The 11,893-nt window shown below is 42.8% G+C and overlaps 1 protein-coding gene across 1 annotated transcript; it reads right to left on the bottom strand.

Moving 5' to 3' along the window:
• Positions 1-312: 312 nt before the first annotated feature.
• ei24 (EI24 autophagy associated transmembrane protein) lies at positions 313-10,013 on the bottom strand. Its single transcript, XM_082548425.1, has 11 exons — positions 9,841-10,013; positions 8,615-8,751; positions 7,076-7,221; positions 6,806-6,866; positions 6,596-6,662; positions 6,386-6,510; positions 4,122-4,241; positions 3,911-4,022; positions 3,392-3,503; positions 1,806-1,880; positions 313-1,722 (listed from the first exon to the last, which is right to left on the bottom strand). Exons 2-11 carry the CDS (start codon positions 8,654-8,656, stop codon positions 1,560-1,562), a joined length of 1,023 nt encoding a protein of 340 aa, XP_082404551.1. The 5' UTR covers positions 8,657-8,751; positions 9,841-10,013; the 3' UTR covers positions 313-1,559.
• Positions 10,014-11,893: the final 1,880 nt, after the last annotated feature.

Raw genomic sequence — 11,893 nt, 5'->3', positions numbered from 1 at the left:
TAAAATAAAACTGCCCAAAAATAATTAATCCTCCCACTGTATCTTTTGGTGATCAGTTAATCACAGGTCTTTTTTAGCTCAATCAAGTACAAAAGTCCATCTGCATCTGTGTTAAGCCAGTTTTCAAAACATCTCTGATACCTTTCTGTTAGATGCCTGAAACATTTTTTTTTTATCAACCATGAACAATTTGGAGTGCAACCCAAGGACCTAATCTGATTTTCAGTGATATAAATCCTTTATCTATCCTTATCTTTGCAATGCTGAGTTTGAAATGTCGTAGAGAAACAAAAAACACAGAAACACAAGAGCTCAAATATTGAATACTGACCAATTTTATTCAAATTAGAAGTATTACTTTTACAAAACCTCACTCACAAATATCAGTCTGCACAAACACTATGCTCTTCTTACAATAATTGCACACTGTTTAAAATCATGGCCCCGCTCCACATCCACGAGCTCTGATGAGACAAAGGTTGGGGTGGGGTCACTGTGTGGCGCTGGGCTTCTGACTGAACATTCAGGAGGTATTAACATTATGTACAGCACAAATAACCAAACAGCCAATGATATTTGGGGATCAGTTATATTTGCATCAAGCTCTCTTTAAGGTGCAAGGGGCACTACAGCAAGCGAGTCGAGGCTGATCACCCGTCTGTTGTAAAGCTACGAGCTACATGACTCCTTTGTGACAGAGCTTAGCGTTGAAGTGGTCAAAGTAAAGTTAAAGATGCAGCGGTTTGGCAGTGTCGTCTCATCTATCAATACACTAAAAGCTCTAATGAAGCTTGCCCTTTGCCGGTGTAGCCGTGTGTATTGTGACGTTAGACAGCAGAATCCAGACTTTTTATTTTTGGGATGGGACGCAGAGGAACAGTTATGTCAATGCACACAAGTGAATTTCTGGTTGGTTTCCGTTACAAAAAGGTCACTCTGCCTTTTAATAGCAGCTCCTGAAACGATGCTTGTACTCTACTGAAAACAAAGCTGTGGGGATTTCAAACTAAAAAGCCTCCCTTTATAACTGTACAAGGTTGCAGACGGGACTGTGAGGAGAGCAGAATTTAATAGAGAAACACGTCCGTGTGCAAGAAAGTGTTGGATCTGTGAGGGAGGAATGTGACTTTTAAGAAAACACACCTGTGCTTTGCTTCTGAACACAAAAAAGCCCCTTCAAAGAGAAAAATATCCTTCTTTAGTCACGTTTGGTTAAAGAAATTAAAACTTTGTGATGTCTTGTGCTGTAATTTATTAAAAGGAGAGTCACTCAAATGGCACATTATGCAAAGAAAGAAAGAAAAGTAAAAAGAAGTCTGGATCTTAGTATTTAAAGTGTTTTGAGTGTGAGGCACAGGTCAGTCGATTTTTGTGTCACACAGAAAAGGTGGATAAAAATGAGTAACTGAGGTGGCACAGATTACACAAAAACATGTAAACCCTTTGTCCTGAACCACATGAACCAGCTGAACTCATCTTCATTAAGGGCGATCCTTCTAGAAAAAGAAAAAAAAAATTTTTTTCAGTGAAACCGCTTGTTGGTGACTATCCTATCTCCTTCACTGGGTGGGCAGCAGCCTCTGGCGGGTCGGGGAGGTGTGAGGTGTTGACAGCCTCTCTGTGGAGGCAGATGACGTCAGTGATGACTGCAGGTGGACAGTCTTGTGGAAAAGCTTGTTGCTGATCAGCACGACCAGGGAGAAGAGACGCAGTTGGAAGTGGCTGGAAGAGTGAAATCGACATCAGTCACTTGTGAAATAGATCCTTTTATTTATTGTTCTTACAGTGTGTTGTTGGACACTCACTACAGCTTTGTTGGTGTCTTTGCCTCATTAGCACTGATGATGAACAGAGGGAAAAGGATGGAGAACAAGCAACCGCTGCATAGGAAACAAAGATAGCATTTAAAAACCATTAAAAACAGAGCAGAAGGTCCAAATTCCAGATTCCTCTCTATTAGAAAGTTCTGACATGTTTGTGACCATTCACTATATTTATTTATAACTAATTACTCCTTTGTAATATATTGTAATTATAAATAGTGGAGTTCCTCTCCTTCTCAAAGTGAAGGGGATGAGCAGACTGTTTCCTGATGAAGCTCAGGAAGCTTTAATGAGTGCAGCAGGATGGTGGAGATCTACCAGTCTGTGGTAGCGAGTTACATCTGTTTTGCTGTTATATGCTGGGGAGAAGGGTCAGCAACAGACCCAGAGATGCTGGAACCATCACTGACCAGAATCTGGAGGCGTTTGAGTCAGTGAGGTTTAGGAGGTCGCTGAACAAACTGCTCTCCATCATGGACAGCCCATCTCTATTGCGCACTTCTGAGGCAGCACAGCTCCATCTCCCTCAGAATAATTCAACAGCGTTGCCATAAAGAACACTTCAGGAAATCATTCCTATCATTATCTATAAAACTGTACAGTAACTCCTCCTTGTTACGTGTGAACACACCTGCCAGGCATCAGTGTGGACTCTGATGTTTGCTATTTGTCACTGCCATACTCTGATGGAGATGAGACAGCATAAAGGGTGGAGGTAGAAAACTTGTCCCGGTGGTGCTCAAGAAATAACCCAAAGCTGAACGTCCTTAAAACATAAGAACTCATAATGAACTTCAGGAGACACAGACAGGTCCACCTCTCATTATAAACGCAGAACAGGCGGAATCTGTCTCCACCTTCAGTTTTCTGGGCACGCCACATCTCCGCTGATCTGATCTGGACCCACAACACCAACGCGCTGGTAAAGAAGGCCCAACAGCAGCTGCACTTCCTCCTGTCCTGAGGAAGAATAACCTGGACCAGAAGCTGCTGCTGGCCTTCACCGCTCCTCAGTGGAGAGCGTGCTCTCCTACTGCCTGGGTGTTTGGTACACAGGGGACAATAATGAGAACAGGACGGCTGTACTGAGGGTAATTAACACTGCCCTAAAAATCACTGGCTGCCCTCAGCCACCCCTGGAGGCCATCACCAGATCCTCCTGTCTCAGGAAAACCAGGGCCATCCCACGTGACCCCTTGCACCCCGCCCAACAACTGTTTGACTCGCTGGTCGGCACCTCAGGTCAATCAGGTCCCACACCTCCACTCTCATAAACAGCTTCTTCCCCTGAGCCATTCGGACTGTTAACAAACACTATCCCCCCACCCGCTTCACCAGTCGGAGCCATGGTCTTAGTAACCCCCATCACTCAGGCCACTCACATACGGACTCTCTACTCAGACCAAGTCCTTTGCACCTACTTCTGAGCACTTTGTTCTCCAATATGTGCCTTTCATTAGTTTTGAATATATTTCTGTAGTTTGTGTGTGTGTGTGTGTGTGTGAAAATGGACCACAAACAAAATAATACTTGTAATAATGATCACAAAAAAATCACGCAGTGTTAACCTGATGATGTATGATGAGGGCATGGCAGTCAGCAGAGCCATGGGTAAGCCGAAGCCAAAGTAATATGGCCAGTTCCTCTCAATGTTGGACAGCCGCTGGTGCATCTCGATGCCTTAGACAAACACAAAAAAACACATCGTTTAGAGCATAGGTGTCAAACTCTGGCCCGCGGGCCAAATTTGGCCCACAGCCTAATTACATTTGGCCCGCGAAGCCATACCAAATTACTATTAGAGCTGGCCTACTGGTATTATACAGCTAATATATATATTGTTTAGTATTAAGCTTTGCTTGTTCCATATTCAGTTTTTCAGCAAAACTTGTTTGAGTACATAAGAAAAGATTCATTCTTACATCTGGAGGAAGATTTTTTTTTCAATAAATATTAATGTTAGCCCGCGACTTTGTTCCATTTTGAATTTTGGCCCACTGTGTATTTGAGTTTGACACCCCTGGTTTAGAGGTTCCCATTGAATTCAGATGAGTCTGTGTCTGTATAGAAGCTGACAGAGGACTCACCATGGTTGAACCAGCGATACTCAAAGCAGTACAGGGAGTAGAGCAGAGACATGTGGAGGAGGCTAACCATCTGTCCAATAGCATCGATGGGGAAGAGACTAACGATCATACCCTGGAGGACCACAAAAATACACACAGCGACACTCGTTGGAATAAAGTGAGAAACACAGGCAGCTATGCAGATTTATTTTAAAGAAAGGATAAAATGTACCTGAATGAGGAAGAGCGCCTGGAGGAGGAGGTTAAAAAGCATGTCTGCGATGATCTTACTGACGCTGGGGAATGGCTGAGCTTTACAGCCAGACACTTCAAATGCAAGGTCAGCTATGTCCTATAACACAGAGCAACGTAATGATATCAGTGTCACTGCAGCCAAACAGGACGTATAACTGCTTTTAACTCTGTAATGGACATCTGACCCTGCTGGGGAAATGTTTTCCAGTTCTTATTTTCGAATATCATCCTCTCAAAATAACCACAACAACAAATGTTTGTCAGAAGTTCATCGACAGGTCTGAGGTTTTGTGCTTTGGCATTATCGTGCTGAAAACAGCCCGGTCTTGTTTGACAAAGATGCCCTTTTTTAAGATCTTAATAGAATGCTCATTTCACATTGATTTTCAGCCTTGTATATTGTGCACAAAGACTTGAATTAATAGAGGGAATATTTGAATAATATTATGTGCCATATTATTTTACATCCCATAGTGCTTCTGCTTTCTCCTGTCTCTTCATGTATCACCCTTTCTGCAGCTCTGTGATTGAGCACAGTTGGTTTCCACTTGCTCATCAGAGTCAGGAGTATGAGACCGATGAGAGTCGCCGGCAGCACCAGTGGGCCATTTCTCTGACAGTGTGTGGCACTGTGCTTGTTCCATCAGCCAGAAGAAGGGTGTGTGATTAGCCCTTTCTTGTGGAAGCAGGGTGATTAATCTGTTTTAACCATTAAAAAATACTTTACAATATTTTCGGTTTTCTGTTGTTAGTGTGGTAGTCACAAATTGATTCATATTCAGTTAGATCAAAGACATGATGCACACATGCCACTAGGTTCTGCTGAATCGGTGAGTGCTCTGGAGACCTCTTTCCTTTCCCTGGCTCATCTGCTCCTACGTGTGGAAATCACACCTGATGATGAGCTGGTAGTCTCCTCTGGTGGTCAGCAGTGTGGTGTGTTGGATGTGCTACTTCTGGTGTTGGGTTGATTAAAGTTATTTTTTTAAGCTGTGGGACCCTAGCATAAACCAATCACGACTTTCTTTACTGTGAGAAACATTATTCTGTAACCGTATGGTTGAGTTATTAAAAATCACGACCCCATTCTAACTTACCAGGATGCTCTTTTACACTTACTTATCTCTTGCTAAAGAACATAGTTATGAGGTGCACACAGCATTGCATAACTTCAGGGGTTTTTTATTACAACATTTTTTAGTTTGTAATAGTTGCTTTTATAATTTGCAAATAATCATATTTAGCTTTTATTTCCATTTTACACAATATCCAAATTTGTATTAAAAATAGTTGTACAGGAAGGACACCAAAAATTTAACCTTAGACTGTTTCTGTATAATTAAACGTCACATATGGCCTCATCCATGAATAGAAGCAACATCTGTGTCTACAGCTTCTTTATTAATAAAGCGCTGCAATACCATCTAACAGCTGACTTTATTAAACACCAATGTTCCCTCTAATTTTTCATGTGTCTGAGCGAACACACAAACTCCCTGAGCGGACACTTGGACCACTGTGAGCAACAGCAGACGTGTGCACTTTTTCCGTCAGTTGTTCCGTCTGTCCTGCTCACATCTCCAATGGTTGTACACGTTGTCATTAACGTGGCTTCACTCCACATCAGCCACTTTGCTAAAACACCGGCGTCGGCACATAAGGACGCTGTCATAGCCTGTCAACCACGTTGATTAGCTGCGTATATACGAATGTGAATCGCATTATTGGCTGGATTATGGGATAAGGTGGCATCGTTGTAATCCCATACGGGAGCAGCCAGTCACTCACTGACTAACACTGCAAAACAGAATTGTTAAAGTTTTAATTTTAATTTCAATTCAGGTTAGATTTTTTTTTGTGTGCAACGCAGATTTTCTGTGCGCAGAGACGTGCCAGCAGTGCGCAATTGTGCACACGCGCAGTTTAGAGGGAACATTATTAAACACCCCTTCTTCTCTGTATCCTCTGTCTTTCTTTACATTTTGGGGCTATTTCTGATGAGAGAGCAGTCTGAACTATTGCAAAGGAAGAGTCAGCAGCCCTTGAGGCAGCGCTGGCTTTATAAATCTCAGCAGCTGACACTGATTCAGTATAGTCTACTGCGCTGTGAGCTAAAGTGGAATGCTACTACAGAAAATCGTACACCAGAAGTAATAACAGTCTCTGATGCCTGAAGGGGACAAAAAAAGTTACCATCTCGTGTGCATGGCGTGGAAGTCTGATTTTAAAGAAGGGCCTGACCTGGAACCAGATGGCATTGACGATCTTGCTGAGGACAAACAAGGGGAGGACCCAGAGAGCACTGAAGACGGACGTCAGGATGAACTCTAACCAGGACCACACACTGCCATGGAGGGAGGGGTCACCTGGAGTAAAAACAGCTTTGTTAATTATCTGCTTCCCGTAACACACCGGAAAACTTGGTCCAGATTGAGCAGCAGCCATACATACCAATGATTTTTGCCGTGAGAGCCTGCAGGAGTGGAATAAACACCCGGTAAAAGAGAAACAGACTGAGCTGAGAAGAGAAAGAGAAATACCTTTGTTATTCTTTAACTTGTGCTTCCCTGCATAGCGTGGTTGTTTAACTTTGGTATTCAGCTTTGATACTTTAGTGGATAATGATGTTTCACATTTGAGGCAGTAACAGTTTAAGCTTACCCAGAACACTCCTCCATTCCAGGCACAGCATTGAAAAATCCTGCTGGCTACTTTGGGATCACTAGAAGAAAAATGAACAACACTAATGTTTCACTTTCGCATGACTTGATTTCATTGCTTCTAAACAAACTCCTGAGAACTGTCAGCGTGCTGCAGTTTGCAGGGTGGATATGATGATGGCCCCAACTAGATAACATATTGTAATTCACACATTATTATATTTACTAGTGAAGAAAACAAAATGCGACCAAAATGTGTTCGGGTGCTTACTTGTCCGGTTTGCGCTCCTCACTCTGTGCCCGTCTCTGTGCCAGGGCCCCGCTGGCCCTTCTCCTCCGCTGCTCTTCCCTTTTCTGCTGGATACGAGCATCCAGCTTGGAGATTGTTCCAATCCCCAATATGGAGTCCTTGATCCCCTGTAGAGCATAAATACAAAAAGAGACAGTCGGAGCATTTCTACAAGTCTTAAATCTTCTCTGTAATGAATGATCCCCGTGAGGTCAGTAAAGAACATTTGACATTATTTCAAAGACAAATATTATTTCTGGAGGCTCTTGAAGTAACCCGGACACGTTCAGGCTGCACAGGTTCAAAGTATGGCTTAATAACACCGTCACTGGAGCCCAGCTGTAGTTACAGTAGTGCCAACTGTGCTTTGCATGGTCATGGCCACACATCTTAATCTTTGAAGTCAAACACTGTCAGTCTCATGGCCATGCAGTCTGGTTTTACCAACATTTGTAAAAGAATGAGTCATTCTAAAGACCTTACTGAATAATGCCTAAACATTGCCAATGATCTGCTGAATCAGTAACTGCAGAGCAACATCCACCTCTGGCATTAACATCAGCTCAAACTGTGTGATGCAAGCTTCATTGCATGCATTTCCATGGGTGAGCTGATGATGTCCTGATTTGACCAATGCCTGGGGTTTTAGGTTTTGTGAAGCCAGCTAATCCACAGAAAACCTGGCTATGATGAACTTGCTTCACAGTAAAGCTCTTTAGAGAAACATATGCAAACATTATTGTGTCTTTGGAGGTTTTGTCTGGTTGAGTTTCTCTTCTTCTTACACTTCAGTCACAGATTCAATTTCTGATGAGTATTTCTATGCACTCAGTGAGTGCTGAAACTGGAAACAACCTCGTGTTTGCACAGATGCATGGACACAGCAGAGGTTTCAACACAGTTTCTGCTGCATGGAGGCACCTCTCTCTGCTCGTTATGTCCCTACTGTGGATCCACATTGTGAATTAGCGTGACATTTGTTGAGTAGAGAAGCTGTTCATTTTGGCTCTGCACTGGACCGTTACTGAAGCATTAATGATGTTAAACAGTGTAACTTAAGAGGCAAAAAAGCTCTTTAAACTTAGAGCAAAGTTTCCAAACTTGTGAAATTGTTTTTATTGAATATGACTTGTGTTTCTGTACAAGCAGTTTTTCTGTCCCAGTGACCACTGAAATGATCGCTCGACTTTTATTTAGAAAGAGACTTAAAAATGAGAGTCTGGGCTTATTCCAAGATGTCGGCTGCCAAGTTTCAAAACTGGCTACTCGCAGAACTTTAACATCCAAAACTCTGACACCAAATGGATGGAACATACTATCTACATTAAGATTGCTAAATCATGTGTATGTCACAGAAATCAGTCAGAATTACGATCTTCAGCTCGCTCTTTCTACTGTTTCAACCAGCAGGGCTGAATGGGTCCATTGTTTTGAATGTTTCTGTTTCAGTTTGCATACACTACATACTTGCACATTATGTCATAAATTATTTATGAGTGCAGTGTCTTTGTGTTTGCTAACCGTCGCAACATCGCGGAGGAAAGCCCTGACGCTGTCTGTCATCTCTGCACCAGCTGCAGATCCATCAACTGCAGAAGGAGGGGGGGCTGGTGACCTGGTGGTCCGCTCTCATGGCAGGGAGGGGCTCACCCAGTAACCTGCAACAAACCAAAACCCAAGGAAACAAAGTGAGGGGCTGAATGGAAAACCTTCAACCTTTGAAATGCAGATGCTAACAGCTCTTGCTACTTGCTTTGCTAAGACACACAACTGCTTGAAGACCTATTTTCTTGTGATTTTTGTTAACTCAACTGTCACATAATATTTAATGTTTTTACCTCTTCAATGAATCAGCTACCTGTATAACAAGCTTATCATTTGGCTTTTACAAACAGTAGCCTTTCTAAACCTGGTAGTTTTCCATGCACATCCATAAAAATAAACCTCCATTAGTTTGTGTTTTACATACATCAGAAAAAGCCTTCTAATACTAAGAAAGTTCAACAATACAATGTTTGGCAAATTCTCTCAGAGTTTTGATATTTGGTCACCGTTTTTAGTGTTTCACAAGCTGATGATGATGTAAGTCTTTATTTTAAAAACCATTATCAGCAACATTTGACATATAGATATCTATATCTATATAGATATCTATATAGATATAGATATATATCTTTCTAAAAATACTTGTCCGCACACTAAACACGTGCTCTTACAGAATACCTAACGAGTTTCACAACTTAATAACTTCTGGACAAAATCTATCAGCATCTAATGCCTTGCTAAGAGAAGCAAAGCTTATGTGCGTTTCATAAACGCTGCTATCGTCTTATTTGTTGCATGGTGACATTATACACCAGCGATGTCCTCTCCTTTGTCTTAAGATGCAAACGTTTGTCCACCTATTGTCTCTGTGCGATACTGTTTTATTCAACGCTAGCAAGCTGACTCAGTGGGTTAGCGCAAAAAAGATGATAACACACACTCAGGCTAACTGGCTCATTGTGGTCTGCTTAAAAATCCTCTAAAACTGGCATAATCTCATATATAGAGTTCAGCATGTTGACTATGGCCCTGTAATCGATGACTTTCGCTTCTTTAGTGTTCAACTAGCTTGTCTGTTTGTGATGCTAGCTAAATTATCGCTCAACAACTAATTTAACTGTAGACTTTTTCTTCCTGATAACGTCCATACAAATGATTAACAGACAGATAGAGCACACATTTAACAAAGGTCTGGTGCTTACCTCATGCGACAGCCACGGTGTTACAATAGCTTGGGAAATTCTTTCTTTCTCTTCCTTAATGTAAACACAACAAACAGCATACAGCCACTGCCAGCAGCTAGGGCCGTGGAAAACAAATTGCGCAAGCTCCAACCTCGAAGGAGCATGGGAAGCGTAGTCCTCAATACTGGAAGGCGAAGACAGAAAGTGGAGTAAAAGCTCATTAAAATGCTAAGGGGTGTGTCCACTTTATGACGCATGTGTCGAGCATTCATTACGTATTTATAATAAGTTATTAAGACGACAGCGATATTTTATTTTCTATATCTCTGATGTTATATGATTGTGAGAGAAGCTAGATAGCTTTGTTAGCTTTGTTATAAGGTTGCAGAATTAAGTTTTGCTGTGTTGCTATCGGCTCACGATGGAATAAAAGGAAATAAATTTAGAACATATCCACATGCAACTGCAGCAGGTAGTGAATAAAGCAACGATTAGCATGACAAGATAAATGGAATTTTTAAATCTCACACGCAAAGTACGTGGTGTTAGAAAAATGCAGCACAGCTGGGCCTCGGGCTGTATAACAATGAAAGTTAGCATATTCAAATTCATGTGTGTGTTTGAAGTGAGGACGCCTTGGAGAGACCTCATGCAGAGAAAATGTGTGAAAGCCTGGGAACTGACTGAGGAGCAGATAAAGAAAGGTTGAGGTTAGGGGTGGAGGTAAAAGACTAAAAGCTGCAGACATATGAGCTTGTAATTGAAATGGAGAAGCTGCAGTGGGGCAGAGAAAGAGCAAGCTGCGTTTGAAACGCTGACCTAAAGCTCCTTAAATACCTGCAAAGTGTCTTTTTTTGAAGCACTGACAACTTCAAGGACGAATATAAAGCTAAAGAAGAGGCCTACAGTCAATTATTTAAAAATACTACAACAACAAACATAACTAATGCAAAATGTGTTATGATCAATCTTTTTTTTTTTTTTTTTTTTTTTTTTTAATGACATCAGAAACAGCAGTATGCGACATTACGTGATGGCAGAGCTTCAGTTCATCCTTTGTCATTTTTTTTTTTTTTTTTTTTTAATAAATAGGACAGGGGGAATGAATGAGAGAAAGAGGGGGAGAGAAAGAAAGAAAACCAAAGGGGAGAAGAAACGGTGAGAAGGGGGGGGAAGAGAGAGAAAAAAAAAAAGAACTCCTGGGTCACCTGTATGGAGAAAAAAAACAAACAAACAAAAAAAACAAACAGAGGAGACAGCAAACAACAAAGAGCAACATAATAATAGAGAAAACAAAGCACCATCACAATAAACTAGCTAGTCATAGATATCAGTATTTACTAAGTAATAAACGATATTGTGCAGCACGCAAGATAGACAGCGCACAGTGTGCTTTGAGGCAGCAGCCAAGAAAGCTTTAGTCCGCGTCTGTGAATACCCGTGTGTGCATACCTGTGTGGATCAGCATGCTTGCATTCCAAAGGTTTCTCCATGTAATGATCTGCTAGGGAGTGTGGGGGGGCCACAGCCCCGTCCTCCAGGGTGTGAAGCGGGTATGGAGGAGATCAAAACTCCAGACATCCAGAGGCCCCCAGAACACAAGAGACCATGGAAGACCAACAGAGGGGCAGCCGCGCCACTGTTCCAGTAAGAGCTGAGGAGAGTCCCAGATGAGGGCTCGCCCAGCAGCCGCGGAGCAGAAGTCAGGGGGAGTTGCAGTGACGCGCCCGTGAGCTCCGCCGGCAGCCAGCTGTGCCTAAGTGACCGAGCCCCAGGCCGAGAGGCCGGGGGCACCCCACCTCCGAAGGGGGCCCGAGCGAGCCCCAGGCCCCAGGCCCCGACAAGCGGCCGCCAAGGAGTGAGCCGGTGTGTACCCGGACGCCCACCCCCAGACACAAAGAACCACCAACACACCGACACCTGAGGGAGTCCGCCACCGGCAGGGGAAGTGGTGGTGGGTGGAGATAGGCCTCCAAACCTTGGAGGGCCTGAGGTGTCCCCAGAGAGGTGGCGTCTGATACCCAACCTGACATATAGACACAGACATACAGGCACACACAGACACAAACAT

Source organism: Aulonocara stuartgranti (assembly GCF_965226115.1).
Source record: "Aulonocara stuartgranti genome assembly, chromosome: 10".
In the NCBI taxonomy this organism is placed as follows: domain Eukaryota; kingdom Metazoa; phylum Chordata; class Actinopteri; order Cichliformes; family Cichlidae; genus Aulonocara; species Aulonocara stuartgranti.
This window is presented reverse-complemented; position numbering and strand designations above follow the sequence as displayed.